The sequence below is a fragment of the Nicotiana sylvestris genome, chromosome 10 (genome assembly GCF_000393655.2).
Source record: "Nicotiana sylvestris chromosome 10, ASM39365v2, whole genome shotgun sequence".
NCBI classification, from domain to species: domain Eukaryota; kingdom Viridiplantae; phylum Streptophyta; class Magnoliopsida; order Solanales; family Solanaceae; genus Nicotiana; species Nicotiana sylvestris.
Window position 1 is genome coordinate 169,862,581 of NC_091066.1, and position 16,255 is coordinate 169,878,835.

Below are 16,255 nucleotides of genomic sequence, written 5' to 3' on the forward strand. Positions count from 1 at the left end.
CACAATGAACCGCAAAATAACCTCCAAAGAATTCCTTTATGTTCGATAAGAGATTTCGAGTTCGAGCTTTAAATTTATAATGGATGCATGTATATCCATTTATAGACTGATTTTCATATAAATGAAATATTCACGTAAACAACACATTACTCGAGTATTTAGACAAAAGTACATATTTGGGACTCACCAAACAATGTGTAGAATTGTAGAACTAGCAAATTCACATATTAAACCGCGCAGACAACTATTTTACTTTGAATTTTCCAAACTTAAATACACAAAACATAGTATTCAAGTACACATTATTTAGATATTATCCATATAATTTACAATCAGCACCCAAAAGGCACTTGAGGATGAGTCTCCAGACGACTGATAATTTACAAGAAATACCAATTTCAGTCAAAATTGGATTCAGTTCTTTTTTCTTTTTTCCTTTCCTCTTTTTTTTTGCTTTAGAAATCATGGCTCAGCCTCAGAATTGCAAGATATACTCGCACCTCTCCAGCCAAAAATGGAATTTAGCTCTGTTTTTTGTCTTTATTCCATTTTCTTCTCCCGCGTCGTCTTCATTAAAAATATCATCTCTGATGCTTTCAGTAAAAACAATTTCGATATACTTTCGATCTCCAGCATGTGGTCAGCGCACATTTCGTCATGTGCTCTCAGTTGTTTTCCGCAAAGAAGTAAAATTAAACCTGCAAGAAGTGCATATATCACCGATCAAAAAGCGCCTCTAGAAAAGTTCACTCGTTCAATTTGGCAGGGTAGATACAATACCTAATGAGAGGCTTCTGAGGAACCACAAATGCATCAGATGCAATGCTGGAGGATGGTGCAGCTAGCTCAAGCGGCTTTCAGGGGCAAGGGGAAAGAAGCAAAAAGATTAGAATTTGTCTGATGTTTCCGGCCACACCAACATGCAACATTACGTGCCTTAGAAACTACCAAATTACAAAATTCAGAGTACAACTAGCAACAAAATGTACACATATTGCAGGTGACACTAACAAAGTTTTCTCAGGGAAGTCCAAAGGAAGATTTGAACAGAAAGCAATGCAAAACATATTTTGGTAAGATTCTTAAAATGGCCATTCTTATTCGCTATATTTCTCTGACATAAGGGCGATGATACAATGGACTCACCAAAAAAAAAAAAATGAACGAGTCAGTGGACTATCAAATTATCACAGCATCTTGCAAAATTGCACTTTTTATCCCAATTCTGAAGACTGGGTTAAGCTCACTCCTATTCCTCTGATCAACAATTAAACATCTGACCGCAACAAGCACCAAATTTTACAAAGACCTTGGAGCTAAAAAAAGGGAACGATCTGGAAAAACAAATAAGGAAAGTGGCCTTCTGGTATATTCCATGCTCCACATAAAGTCTGGTTCACTTTTTTGTTGCAACAAGTAACTAACAACAGAATGCTGCCATATTTTAAATGAACTCCAACAAGACTACTCATAATTTAGGGCCAATATGAATCAGATGTTTTCCCTAACATGGCAGTTTGTGTTAGAACCTTCAATTACGGGACAAGACGCACACCAAAGACATCAAAGAAAAGCACAATTAACTAGTTTAATCAACTGTTTTGTAAAATTCCACAGGTCCACTATGTTAGTCTCGGTATCATATATTATCTATCCAAAAAATAGTCTCGACCGCAAAAAGCTGAAAAGAAGAAAAAGATTAAGGAGATTTGTATGATGCAACTGCAGATGGACAGACTGAGGGTGCACAAAATCAGGATCTCAATAGACATTCGATATATTCTGCATTAAAGAAAATAAGTGTATGAAGTTTGAAGACAACCTCAAGTTCTTCCAAGCCCTCGCTTTGTAGGACCTTATGGCTAGAACCGCCAATTCTGTCCTTTTCCTCTGATGTTGTTGCCTCAACCATTTCCTCTGCTGTTGGGGGCTCCATCTGCAGTTCATTAGCCCCATCAAAATGCTTGACTCCATTTGTCACTTCCAGTTCATCCCCAGGAGCTTCAAAACCATGAGATCCACTTTGATGGCCCACAGTCGGTTCTGCGGATTGCTTGACTGCTATTGTCTCTGTTACAGCTGCACCTGATGAAGGCACAGGCAATGTGCTTTTGACAGAAACATCAATTTGGTTATCAACAAGCCCACCACTATTCAAGGTATCACCAATATCAGCTTCAAATCGCTTCAACTCTCTAGTCTCACCTGGTGAGCTGGCATCACTGCTACTCATGGCCAGGCAAGACTCTTTTGAGGTAAAACCTGTATTAACTTCATCGTGCTTTCTCTTTCTGCTAAAAGCAGCATCTACAGATGTTGCCTTAGCAGAACCAAGTGATTTTGAAACTGAACGACTTTCACTTCTTGCAGGCTGAGCAGGACGCACTCCTCCAGGGAAGACAAAGTTAGGAAGGTCTTTTCGTCTGACATGACACACATGAATCCACATGCTAGATGTCCAAAAAGAATATGCATATACATCTCGCTTAAAATCCTCAACTGTCAACCTTATATCAAATTGTTCACCTTGTTGAGGATTTGTACCTTGTTTTCTACGTAATCCCATAAAATAAGAATGGTGAAACGGCTTAGATTTATCTGAAAATTCACCCGGATGTGGATGGCATTGAAGTACACCAGCAGTGTCTCTCTCAATCTGGATGAATACAGCATGGAAACTTCATTAATTCAGTGCCTTTGGCGAAGCAATAGAGACGAAGTCATCAAAATGTGAAGCAGAAGAAAAGAAACATCACCTTTAGAGTGAGCAGGCGTATCCTGGATTCAACCCATCCTTTCCATTTCCTCATGTCATCCTCACTTTCTGCAGCTATGTCTATCCGCAAATAGTTTCTATAGGCTTCAAAAAAAGCGAAAGGCTCACAAAGACTTTCCCAGCTAGCTTTGTTAGCTTCTATTGCCTATGCACACAAAAATGAGTCAGGGAAAGAAGACTTCAACTAATAAAATAGGAATAACAAACTGGTAGATAACAGCAATAGGATTAGAATAGAAGTCATGACTGTGGAGCATTGGTGCCGCAAAAACTAAATGAAGAAGTCTAAAAAGAAATTAGGGAGAGAACCAAGTATCTTCACCATGAGCACCAAATTCACTATATACGCATGCTTGAACCGCCAAAACAAACATTTAAGAGCAACTACACACAAAGACAAATAAATTACCTAGCCTTCTATCCTACAGAAATCGTAATTTAGCAATTAAAATTTCCTTGGGGACGCAGACTTGATATGAGCATGGTCCACACACCCTCTTACTTGCTCTCTCACTCGCTGCGTTTTTTTTTTGTGTCTGTGTCTGGGGTGGGTGGGGGGGTGGGGGGGTTACGAAGTTAAGCAGGAGCCTAAATTACGGAAGAAGCAACATCAATTTTATGAGCAAAAAATTGAATGAAATTCGGTGAAAAACCGACAATGAAGTAATCTTTTGTTGACAGCGGAGTTTTTAGCCTTCAATAAGACCCAAGGTCTTATCTTACATATATGTATAGGAAGGGCAGTTTAAAAACTTCTGGAGGTAAGTGATCCCTAGAAATCTGATAAATACGGTGCAATCTAGGAAGAAACAATTTCTTATGGTGAAAATGTCTTCCTTCCTAGATTGCACCATGCACTAGAGACTACAGTTGAATGCTTAAAGTCACCAATGAATCAGGACTAAAACATTAGGGCTAAACAAGCCCAATATTTTTGTCTCAATAGCTGAGATTAAGTTCTCGGAAGGCTTATTAGTATCAATTTTAATCACCAAGTTAATTGTAATTGCTACTATCCTCAGGTGTTACGGTTAAGCTGCAGCATTCCCTAGACATAAATCTGGTATATTTATGCCTGCTTTGTATGTTTAAAAAAGGTCTCTTGCATATTAAATAAGAGTGTGAGAGAGATTGATGAGCTTACAAAGCTCTAATTTATGCCTCCCTTGTTGCATCTAGTTGTAAGAAAGAGATGAAAGAGACATAAGATAAATATAGCCATTAAGGAAAATTCAGGATCATATGGAGCTACATGGATGCAGGCTACTTCAATCTGACTCTATCAAAAGCCAGCAATTATGACATGCATTAAGCTGTGAAAACACGGAACACTGAAACTAAAGTAAGCAGCATGTGATTTATCCAGTGATGAAGACAGTTGAGCAAAATGATTCTACTAAAGGAAAGATGGTACTCCCACCACATGGAATGCCACTCAGTTGAATAAACATGCTTGAGCAACATTCAAAATCTTAGTTTTGGTTTTTATCTGTATTAAGATAATAGAAATTAAATGGGGTAAATTAACTCAATAGGAGAACCAATAGGAAGAAAAAACCGGCAGATCACATTGATTGCATTCAGTACAATAGAAAACCCCACAAAAACTGAGCACGCATAAATACCTCACAAAGTTCATTCCCTCTCTGAAATTCTTCTGTCATAACACGCAAGGTACTCGTTGACACATTGTAGCTAGAATTCATGCAGGGGTATGCTGGAGTTATTATCGGCATTAGATGCTGCCTATCTTTGAAATTTCTCCGAGGATCCCAATAAGCAAGCCCAAGAGATCCTTCATTTATTGGACACAGCAAAACTGGGTTTGGCCAGCGCCACAAACTGTAGACTCTAAAAAACCGAGAGACCAACATGCTAGGAACTGCATTTGGATAAAGTTGGCAAATCCGAGCAACAAGCAATGCCCAATTAATACCGCCAAGAAATCCAGTAACCTGGTCAAAACAGAAGTGACACAAGTTTTAGAGAGGCAGACTCACTTTCACCAAGATGATAGGCACTGTACCTTTAAGGACACATAAGATTGTACAAGGGGTCATGTTGGACACTTACATTTGAGTAAACTCCACGCTTTTTTGCCCACAGTCTCATGCATCTCAGTGTGGTGCGGAAACTCTGCAGGACCAAAGAGGGGGGAAAGATTAAGTATAAAGTTTCAAAGCAAATGCAATTTACATAATTGTGAGGCAACAACCTGGATATTGGGTACTAAATGCAAAACTTGATCCGTTACTCTGCATCCATTAAGACTACGAACAGTCTGCTCATCCACATTCTGTAGTATGGACTCCTGCGAAACATCCAAATCCTGCAAGAGACAAATAGGAGTAAAATCCAGAAGTTTACAGATTACAGAATTTATTTCAACAGCATAACAAGTTATTTCAGATTAATAGGATGACGACATTAGAATTATGATGGTTCTAAAACCACAAGGAAAACAGAGTATAGTCATCAGCACACAACAGGACAGAAGATAAATGAACACTACTGATAATTGTTAACGTTACTGAATAGTAGTTAGGAATGGCCTCTCAATATTTCAGATTTAGAAAAAGTATACAAGAATCTAACACTCTTTTTAATACCTTGAAGTAGTCAAGAGTTCCAGAAATAGTCCTCATGCAATTCCAGAAAAAAGCATGCTAAGTTGCATATACAAGCAAGAGCCAGGAGAAGTAGCAAGTAATTACGCACAAATTCACACTCCCCACCCCCCAACCGGGCCCTCCTTTCAGATGTTCAGTTGTTATTAAGAGCCTAAACCAAACCTATATCCTCATAAAATGACCAGTTGAAGTTTTCAAAACCATCCATTGTTCTTTAATAAGCATCAAGTGGCTGCTCAAAGATACAGCAAAACTGTGGTAGCTTTCCCTTTACAAAGACCAGCTACTACTTACATCCAAATAAAAAATGAAGGAAGATAATAAAATCTTTCGACCCAACCATGTTATTTACAAGTAACATTCTATACCAAAAAAGCTGAAGACAACAACAATTGAGCCTTCAGTTTCTCGGTAGGAGTCAAACTCCTTTCAAATCATCCTCTATCTCCACAAAATCCACAAAATGCAGCAAAGGCTGTAATTCCGTATTTCCCTACTTCCACTTCTGTCTTTTGTCCATACCAACTGCAAGAAGCAACTTAAGGATATGTGGCACAACCTACTTTATCCCAACTAAGTTTAGAGCATATCGCACATTTCCTTGGCTACTTTAAAATTTAATTAGGAAAATGAAAAGGTAAATGCATCAAAGTAAGATGTGGAACCCTGGGAAACACCTTGTTAGGGTCACCAATTCAACCAATTATGAAGAAGATATGCAGCAGTATTTGCAGCAGTATATAACAAAGCTAAACGCACATCAGAAGATAGATTTTCCAGACTTCAAAGGATGGTGCATCTCAAAGAAAATGTGTAATCAGTCACATACAGGAGAATCATACCTCAGGAATAACCCAGAGTGCTACATTTGCATAAAGAAGGTCTATAGAAACCCCATTGAACTTGAACTTCATAACAGGAACATGAGCATCAGGTACAGGATGAAGTTCTTGTATTTCAGGCATCTCTTCAAGCATTCTATGAAGTTCACCAAAGAAGTCCTGCAATGTAAGAGGAATATTTCATGCATCAATCTTCAGCCGAGAAACCTAAGATTAAAGGATGTAAACTGAAAAAGCTGTCGTCCTACTTCACGAGTCGCATGTCTAGGTCCTACACATAGAGTGTCTATATCAGCACCGGGGCCATGTACCTGTTAAAGACAATCAAAAAAAGTTAACTTGATAAGTGAAATGGTAAAATTATCTGACAAACAAGAAAAAGCCAAAGTCCTTGAAGCCAAGCAACATAATATACAAATACTCCTTCAATCCTTTATCGACTTAAATCACTTCTTCTGTAAAGTAACATATATATTCACAATACCAAAATGTAAAATGTGTACTATCGAAAGTTTCTCCTTGCAGTTCTCACTCCTGCTGGACAAAGGGTCCCCAAATACTATAAAGCATCACTGAACAATCCCTCCCCTTGACATCCCAAATTTAAAAAACTAACTTACTAAGGCATCACAGTGATGAAAAAAGACCAAGTTGCAAAATCAATACCAGCAGGGTTCATAAATAACACAAGGGCCAGGAAACACTATAGAATTGATGGGGAAAGAAGAAACAACACCTAATTATTCTTGCTAATTGAGGTTGTCACAAGGTTGTTACAAAATTAAAGATGTGCAAGAACATGGAGAAAAGTTAGACCAAATACCCTCTCCTCAATCAAGTACTATATTAGATTTGACAAATTCATCATACATGCAACTGCATTTAACCTGCTAACTTGTAATCCCCAAAAATCCAATCAACCAAATAAGCCCCCCCTCCCCTCCCCCCCCCCCAAAAAAAAAAAAAAGCACTTCATTTCAGGCTGTTCCAATACTGAGCCACAGACATGTAAACTGAACCAATAATGCAAGTACCAAGACTATTACTACCAGTTGAATCCAACAAAGGGTGTAAACAAGAAAAAGACATACTCCCAGCCGATATGACCCAAATGTGAAGATTTTTGCATTTGCCTCTTGCACCACGTCATCATTGAAGCCTTTAGCACGACAGACATTTTTCACCCACGTCTTCACAATCTGTTTTACTCCAGAATCAGTAATTAATGACTTTGATATAGTAGACTGAGAATTCTCAATTCACAAAACAAGAATAACCTGGTCTAATCTCCCTAGCACTTCTTCCCTCTTAATGGCTTCTTCATGACTTTCATATAAACCTGCATCTGCGAGAAACTGAAAAGGTGCAGTCCTTGTCAGATATGGTTTAAAAACTACAATGTGTCTCTCTCTATCTCACACAGACTAACACACACTCAAGCACATGTATATCTGAGTGCGAGTGTAAGCGTGTATGTGTGTGTATATGCGAGTGTGTGTATATATGTGAGTGTGTGTGTGTACACACACACACATATATAGATCAGGAATCTCGGATATCGACTTAGGTTCGAGCATTGTTTTCTCTTGACTCAGACATCAATTCGTTGGGACATTAATCTGTGTTAATTTAATCATTTAAGAGAAGAGCAATTCATAGTTGAGAAGAAAAACTTAGCTTGATTTTAATCAAAATGCTTAGACTGGTTTAGATCACCCTCTCGTGCCATAAGTGCAAAGCATGGTTATGTCTGGTTCAACTTCAAAACTGTATACGTATCCCATTGAGCAAGCAAATGCATAACATTTCTACTAACGCTTGTTTAGGCTCGGTTATAGCTGATAAGTCTTCTGAATGGGTATTGATGTCAAGTATAACCGACCGATACAAGTATTTAGGTAGAACCATAGCTTAATGTGCTTGGCTTAAATATATTATTATCACCTCTTTTTACAAAGATTAACACTCATAATTACCTTCTCGATTGGTCAATAACTGTTTTACTTATAAGTATGTACAGTTTTGATCTTTTTGGAGTTAATCCATGTGTTCTACTCAAGTATCATTAACAAGTATATAATGCAACTTTTAACTTACAAATCTGTTCAACAAACAAATGGACAGAAACACAGAATCCCAATTTATTAACCTCTGAATTATACAAATTCAACCTTACCAAGAACTCAATGTTGGGGAACTCCTTAATTTACTCTGTACATATAATCTAGAAAAGCATTATAAACACGAGAGGAAAAAATATTCCAATCATAACAACAACTGCAACAACGACGCCTCAATCCCAAACAAGTTGGGGTTAACTATAAGAATCCACACTGACCACATTACTCCATTTAAACATCGCATACCAATATTTGCAACAAAAATTGACAAGTCAAATTTTCCAAACATATACTACAACAATTTAACAAGTTAAAAAAGTAAGAACAAACCTTTTCCAATTCGCAGTTTCTAACAACATCCAATTCAGTGGGTCCACCAGTTGAAATTGGTTCAGATACTCCATATGCAGTGCTACTCATATCGCCTCCTCTTTCCACAAATAACACAAAATAACTTACTTTCCCTTTTTTTCCTTTTCTTTTTTACTCAATTGAAAATACTAACTCAATAAAGCTTTTATCTTTTTTTCTTTTTTGCATATAATAACAAAATTAACCTTCAATAACAAAGTGTTCCTCTTTTTTTTTCTGAATAATCCACTACAACAATTGAATGTAACTGGGAAACAAAAAAAGGTAAAATCAAAACTGAAAAAAAGAAGGAAATTTATCAGTATTACACTTCACACCAATTCTCATTAAATTGCGATACACTACAACAAACAAAAAGTACAATAAATTAACACAAAATAAATCAAAACCCTAACTTTATCGATTTTTTTTCTTTTTTCTCTCTAATACAACTTCACCACCACCAACAAAGCCTCTGATTTTGCAAGCGAAGCCCTAAAATTATGTGATTCTCTCAATTGACGCGGATTTTTTCTCGATTAATAGCTTCCGGTTCTTCGCACCATCGAAACCCTAATATTTAACAACAAAAAATAACAGAATAAAATTGAGGTTAGATTTACAAAAGATATAAAGAATTTATGAGATAATATAGAGAGAATTGAAGCTGACAGGAGAGAGACGAGGCGGGGAGGAGAGAGAGAGAACTGATGAATGAATAATGGAGATATAGAGAATCTGTATTATATTTTATTTATTAATTTATTGTATGTGATTTATTGTTTAGTTTCAGTTCTTAATTTTTTCCAAATTCTTATTCCTGAAGGAAAAGGAAAGAACTAGAAATTGACCACATATTTCTTCTTCTTTCTTTCTTTTTTTTTTTTTTTTTACTTTATGGTATTATATTCGTTGCCCTAATTAATTTGGATTCATATATTAAGAAATTTTATTTTATTCTCGTGACTCAATTCATACTTTTGATTAATTTTTTACTTTATTCTCATGACTTATTCTTATTAACTTTTTTAACGTGAACGGATAATCGTAATTTTTTTTCTAGAAAATTATAAATGCTTTTGAAAATATCTAATTATTTTTGAATGCCATCGACTGCAAAAAAAAAAAAAAAAGGAATTGTTCTCGTGCTACAAACGTAATGTTCAAATTCTTATATGCATAACTTTAATGGTGAATTCTTTTTATTTTCGTGAGTCTTTTCGGAAACAATCTCCCTGGTACTTCGGGTAGGGGTAAGGTCTGCGTACACACTACACTTTCCAGACTGTATTAGTAAGATTTTACCGAGTTATTGTTATAACTATTTACAGAAATATAAATTATAATAAATATACATAATAAGTTATTACAATTAAAATAAGAGTAAAATTAGAAAAAGCAAGTCAATAAAAGTGGCGCAATGAGTCATCATTATTGGACGCAAATCATAGAATGATATGTGCTTTTCCAACACACGAATTTAGTTGAAGTTTCAGGTCTTAATTCTATTTTTAAAACTAAAGCTAATTGTAGTGGAAAATAGTGATATCACACTCACATACTTTAAAAAGTTAATCGTATGAATTTTTTAAGACTTATATGTGTAATAAAATGTTGCCAAAATCAATCTACTACTTATGTGACTCAAAAGCAGTGAGAAGTTGTCATATTATTTTGTCAATAAAAAGAAGTGGACTCCAAAGTATCTTATTTTTTCTTTATTACTTTATCCGACTTAATTTATGTAAATCTATTTAATTGTTAAAAAATAATAATAAGACTTTTGAAACTCTAGTATTAAATATATGTGTATAAAACTTTTAAAATTTGTAGTCTGTTGGGTTTTAAGCTTGTTAGAACTTAAAAATAGAGTGAATGAGAAATGGAGAAAAAATAAATTTTTTTAATTTCCCTCTTTGACAAAGGGACATTGTCCCGTATTGGAGCAGAAAAGGAGTTTTGACGGGTATATATATACAATTGTACTTTTTCTAGCTCTTAAAGAGCTGAGAAGAAGGCAAGTCTCGCGCCGTCGTCGTCGTCGCTCCACTTCCGGATTTGGATTTGGACCAAATTTATTTGTTAATATTAACGCAATATTATTTAATCCAAAGTAGACCATTTCTGTAACGGTAATTTAATTTTTCCTCCGTTTATTTTTTCTATTTGAATTTGAATTTGGCGGGTTTGCATAAATGGCCGTTTATAAAACTGTCATTTTGAGTTGCAGCTTACTATGAAGAGTTGCAATCCCTCGGTATCACCCAACGTTTTGGCTATAAATACATGACCTCTCCCTCAGATTTTCCTTATGAAATCCTAATTTCTCCTTCTTCCTTTTGCATTGTTTTAACAGAAAGAAAGCAGTAAGTGTGATTTGCTACTGTTCTTTGAGTTCGTTGGTCACTGGGGTTTGAAGTACCGCTACACCAGCGAGGGTAATCCGTCTTATCCTAGGAGAAAATAATCATATACCTCGGGTACTAAGAGGGATGAAGTTCCTAAAGGAAATGCTATGAATTCTGTGGGCTCGGATTAATTTATGTTCTTCTACATTTCTGGTTTCACTTTATTTTTTTATATCTGAATATATTTTCGAATACAAATTATTAACACAACCTTAAGCATATGTTGTGCCTTACTATTTCACTTTTTAGTGCAAGATCTATTTAGTAGCTATCGCTTTTTGCTTTGTATTTTTCTTCTGGATTTCATGTTATTCCTATTTTCCCTATTATTTCTATGGTGATACTAATATTGTTTCCTTTTGTCTTTTTGTTTTCTTGAGCCGATTGTCTTTCAGAAACAGCCTCTCTACTCCATCGAGGTAGGGGTAAGATATGCATACACACTACCCTCTTAGACCCCATTAATAAAATTTTACTGGATTGTTGTTATTGTTGTTAGACTAAAAACAAAATAAATTCACATAAATTGAAATGGATGGTGAGGTAATACATATTTACCACAGCATGCGGGCATAAATGCAACAAGAGTAAACCTAAAGGGGCGCCATGTACACAAATTCATTTCACTTAGCGCCTTTTTCATCTGAATTTTCAAAAAACAATACGATTTGCCAAAAAGGGCGGGTTAGGGCTTCGATCTCATTTTGGTATTTCGCATAGCAAATCTTCTTATTTTTGTCAAATCTCAAATAAAACAGTAATGTTTACATTTAGTTTCTGTTTTCCCTAATTTCAGTACTACTTATTTATTGTTGAATTAACTAGAACCAAAAAAGTTTTGATTTTTCGATTTATGCAAATTGTCGAGTGAGTTTGAACCCAATTTGTTGAAAAGTCGACTTTTTTTCATTGAAGATGGCAAATTATTATGACATTGATGATATATTAGCTGAAGAAGAGGTAATTCCCAGTTCTTGAATTTTCTTATGTTTTGTTTAAGTGTAAAAATATTTGTGGGTATTGATAATCTTAATGGAAATCAGCTTGTTCCAGCTGTGTTCTTGCAAACAGCTAATGAAGTTGGGATTTTTGATTGTGCTGATGAAACTAACAAGGTAAATTTTTTATGTTGAATTGGTTTTGTTTGCCGGATTTGAGTTATAAACATTGGCCGTTTAATTTTTGAATCATCGGTGTAATTTAACATGTTATAGCAGTTAATTTACCATAAATTCGCGGTTAACAATATGTTATGGAGTAACTATTAAATAATAGTTACTTGTACTAACCTTTTAAATGACCTTATTTTAAAAATATTTTTTTAAACCAACAGTGTAATTTAATATGTTATAGCAGGTAAATTACCATTTCTTCTAGGTTACGAATCAATCCTAGTATTAGATAGATAGTTACCCGTATTTACCTTTTAAATGACTTGCTTGTGTAAATAATTTTTGCACCGTTGGTGTTAGAAGTTAGAACTTAAAACTCTTATTTTCTGGACCAAATTGTGATGTTTATTTCCCCATTCAATTCCAGGTGGAAGCTGGCACACAAGTAGAAATGCCCTTTTGGCTTGCCCAGGAGCTATACGTGAGACAGGCCGTGTCGATTAAAGTTCCTCCATACTTTGATACCAAGTAAAGTTCTTAGTGTTTCTCATCATGGTTTCATGTTTACTTTTACTTGATACACCAGTGGAATTAGTTAAGTATGCGAAGTGGCAGATATTGAAAGAGATGTTGAATATTTATGGACACTCGATCTTACCTTGTGCAGAGTTATCCTTAAAAATTAGTAATAGATTTAGATTGGTTGATGTTCTCTTCAGACTGATGACAATCTGCTATTTAGACACTTGCACGAACCGTCTAAAACTTGACGTATCTCATATGATAATTCACACCATGCTTGTTTTATAGATCCAATTTCCAAGATTTGGAAGTTTCTACCTATTTGTTTCTTATATGTTAATTTACCAGAGCCAAAACGAGGAATGAGATAGGAGCTGACGCAGCACATGTGGATCTGAGAAGTTTATGCCCCTACTTTTATAATTTTGGATGCAAGATAGCACGCCTGTGAGTTCTTCTTGTCTTTGTTCCTTTTTTCCTGCAACTGTTATGTTACTTTGCACCTGTTTCTTCTTTTGCAAAACCTCCCAAAACCCCAAGTAGGGGAAGCTGATGTAGATTGACTGATCTTAGATCGCAATAGTGGCCAAGTAATGCGAGAAATGATTGTGCTAATGTGAAGAAGGGTTCTGAAGGCATGCTAAATGGCCAAACTTCTATAGGTGAACTAGGAGTGGACCAGAACCCTGCCACGGAAGAGAGCTTTTAATTGAAACTGATGTAGTTCATATTACTTTATATGAAGCATGGCGTCTGATCCTGAAACTCATGCAGTTCATGGTACTTTATGCTAAGCACTCTACTTGACCATTAATAGCGTTAGTTGCTCAGACTCGAGTGTGGGTGTCCGAGACGGGTATGGATCTAGAGGTCGGATCCGTCATGATCTGAATTTAATGATTGAGGAGTACGAATCCATGTACGGATACGGGTGCGGAGATTCGGCTCAAAATAATTCAAATATCTTAAAATAGAGTTATGAAAATATGTTTAAATAATGAGACATTATTTGGAAAACTTATAAGGTATTCCGAGAAGGAGACAATATTGATCAAGAGGAGAATCTGAGAAAGACATAAAAGGAAAATGATTGACACAGAAATTTCTATATACAAGCTATTCCATTTTCTTCAATTTCACCCTAGCTTTTGTTTTGATTTCAGAAATGTCCTAAATTTCTCTGTCGATTTTGGTCAAAGTACCCAAAAGTGGTTCACCAGATCCGGCACGGATCCCACACCCACGTCGTATCGACACGGGTGCGGCTCTGAAAGTGAAGAGTCCGAACAACCCGGTAGTTGAGCCAAAGGATTGCTGGTAGAACTTAATATAGTCTAAGTAGTACCAAGGGATAATAGTTTTCACATGAGCTGAGTTATGGGAAATGGTGATTGGTGGTGACTACAAAGGAAACGATGCTACATTTAGAGCATAAATGGACCTTTAAATGCTCTTCCGTTTCAATATAGCTTATCTTCCCCCCCCCCCCCCCCAAAAAAAAAATGCGAGCTAATAGGAAAAGCAAAGGAAAGAAGGTCCGACCTTGCTATGCATATGTTCGCTGATGGAGCTCTCGTTAGTCCTTACAAGATATGGTGATACTCTCTGACAGGCTGGCATTGTCCAAATGAATTCAAGAGCTTTTGTGTAGACTACGGGTACAGACTGGTTTTCTATTAGAAATTTTATGTGAATGAAGTGTTCCTGTTAAAAGCAGAAAAGGACATTTCTTGAGGTCAGGTACTTAAAACTTAGGAGTGTGCTTCATGGTTAATATATCCTTTGTAGACATGATCCTATTATAGGAGTATCAGTTACTGTTGCATGATTCTTTAGCTTGAAAAAGCCGGAAACACACAAAATATAATTGAGCAGAGTTGAAACAGGCCTCTCGTTTGTTTACACTTGTGTAAAATCAGGACTTAATTACATGGAAGGGAAACCCAAAGTCGTTCACTCCCCTGTTTGATTATGAGCTGTCTTTTGCAGAAATCATAAAGATCTCCGCTCATCCTGTGGCACAATATGGTAGTGCAAGACCTTAGCTACTTTAAATTTGATAGCAAACCAGTAATCAATAGTTTTAACTATTCCCAGTTCTCTTTTGCCACATTAAATGATGTGGTTGGTAGGCATCTTGTCTCTTCAAATTCTGGTACATCTAAGTGTATCTGGTAGTAGTACATTTGCAGATTGCAGTTGCAGCTCTTGTTGCCTCAAGTTTGTTGTTTCTCCTGATTTTCTTTTCCTTCAAACCTATATGCTAATTTGGTGTTTCTTCAGGTTGACATTACCTTATACTTTCTGTCTTTCTTATTGGACAGGATTGGTGAGAAGACCATTGGACCTCTACTTCTAGTTGCATTTCGAACAAGATACAGAGAAGTCCTCATCAAGGCTCATACTGCAGCGTCAATTGTGGTTCCCAAGAACTTGACTCTTCTGACAAAAGAAGAGACTAAATGTGAGAAAATTCTTATAATCTATTGATTCTCAACCCCCCGCCCTTCCCCCAAACTAAGAAAGAAAAAAAAAACTCCTCTGAGTAGTGGCGTTTAGACAGTTCATTTGAGAATCTCATACACGCTTCTTTGAAGTTTTAGAAAACAAAAATGTGATTGAATAGTTGTTTTTAGAAGTTCTATTCCCAAATTTATTTATTTTTGGAAAATCATCTCAGGTTGCTTTTAGAGGCCAGAAGACTTTTGTTTTGTTACAATTACTTCTTCTAAAAACACCACTGAACTAAAACTTTAAAATGTTACTTTCAAAAAATATTTCTGGTCAAATACTTGTAAGATTCATTACTAATTTTCTGGTTTTTATTGATAATTTGATGGCGAAGTGTATGAAGCTGGTCAGTCATCAACAGCAGCATTTAAGAAGTGGCGAATGGGAGGTCCTAGATTGCAGAAAGCTTCTGTACTTGGAAGAAAGAGGAAGCCAGTTGAATGAGTTTTGGTACTTGAAAAGATATGATCAGGCATGCTACGATATGAAGATGTATTGTCTATTTGGCTATTCTATGAGATTTGCCTCTCTTTTCAAGTGTATTATAGAAAGTGGATCTGGAGACTAGCTGATGAGGTTAATATAGACAATCTTACTGCTTCAAACTAATAATTTTGATCAATATATTTTCTTTGGTGAAAATAGCACGGGCTAACTAGTTTTCGGACTGATAATTGAAAAATAGCCAGTGTTTGTAATGTCATTAAAAATAGCCAATGTTTTGCTACAGCATGGAATGTTCCAGTATAATATACTGAATTATGGAGTTCTTGCGCATAAACTTCCAGCATATTATGTTGGAACTACTGCACATGGAAAGTTTTAGTATAATATACCGGAGAATAGAGCATATGTATATAAACTTCCAGCATATTATGTTGGAATTCCAGCATGCAGAAAGTTTCAGCATATTATACTGGAAATTGGAGCACTTGCGTATGAACTTTCAGCATATTTTGTTGGAACTCTAGCACATTATGAAA

The 16,255-nt window shown here is 36.0% G+C and overlaps 2 protein-coding genes across 4 annotated transcripts; one reads left to right on the forward strand and one right to left on the reverse strand.

Annotated features, from left to right (window-relative positions):
• Positions 1–247: 247 nt before the first annotated feature.
• On the reverse strand, positions 248–9,471 carry LOC104224284 (nuclear poly(A) polymerase 1). Its single transcript, XM_009775903.2, has 13 exons — positions 9,392–9,471; positions 8,699–9,292; positions 7,526–7,603; positions 7,340–7,447; positions 6,497–6,559; positions 6,249–6,407; positions 4,992–5,105; positions 4,850–4,912; positions 4,402–4,731; positions 2,757–2,921; positions 1,823–2,656; positions 781–854; positions 248–698 (listed from the first exon to the last, which is right to left on the reverse strand). Exons 2-13 carry the CDS (start codon positions 8,786–8,788, stop codon positions 656–658), a joined length of 2,121 nt encoding a protein of 706 aa, XP_009774205.1. The 5' UTR covers positions 8,789–9,292; positions 9,392–9,471; the 3' UTR covers positions 248–655.
• Positions 9,472–11,729: 2,258 nt separating this feature from the next.
• Positions 11,730–15,914, forward strand: LOC104224287 (DNA replication complex GINS protein PSF3-like). 3 transcript variants are annotated; one of them, XM_009775905.2, is made up of 7 exons: positions 11,730–11,834; positions 12,043–12,087; positions 12,171–12,242; positions 12,667–12,767; positions 13,110–13,208; positions 15,086–15,225; positions 15,607–15,914. In XM_009775905.2, exons 2-7 carry the CDS (start codon positions 12,043–12,045, stop codon positions 15,714–15,716), a joined length of 567 nt encoding a protein of 188 aa, XP_009774207.1. In that variant the 5' UTR covers positions 11,730–11,834; the 3' UTR covers positions 15,717–15,914. The 3 variants fall into 3 exon arrangements, with proteins under 3 accessions (XP_009774207.1, XP_009774208.1, XP_009774206.1); XM_009775906.2 differs by having other exon boundaries at positions 11,731–11,884; XM_009775904.2 differs by having other exon boundaries at positions 11,763–11,811.
• Positions 15,915–16,255: the final 341 nt, after the last annotated feature.

Excerpts from the sequence above, each read along its gene's own strand:
- LOC104224287 (XM_009775905.2), top strand. The coding sequence starts at position 12,043 with ATGGCAAATTATTATGACATTGATGATATATTAGCTGAAGAAGAG. Across the intron at positions 12,243-12,666 it reads GTGCTGATGAAACTAACAAG|GTGGAAGCTGGCACACAAGT; the intron begins GTAAATTTTTTA and ends ATTCAATTCCAG. Across the intron at positions 15,226-15,606 it reads GACAAAAGAAGAGACTAAAT|TGTATGAAGCTGGTCAGTCA; the intron begins GTGAGAAAATTC and ends TTGATGGCGAAG.
- LOC104224284 (XM_009775903.2), bottom strand. The coding sequence starts at position 8,788 with ATGAGTAGCACTGCATATGGAGTATCTGAACCAATTTCAACTGGTGGA. Across the intron at positions 7,604-8,698 it reads GAAACTGCGAATTGGAAAAG|TTTCTCGCAGATGCAGGTTT; the intron begins GTTTGTTCTTAC and ends GCACCTTTTCAG. Across the intron at positions 6,408-6,496 it reads CTAGACATGCGACTCGTGAA|GACTTCTTTGGTGAACTTCA; the intron begins GTAGGACGACAG and ends CTTACATTGCAG.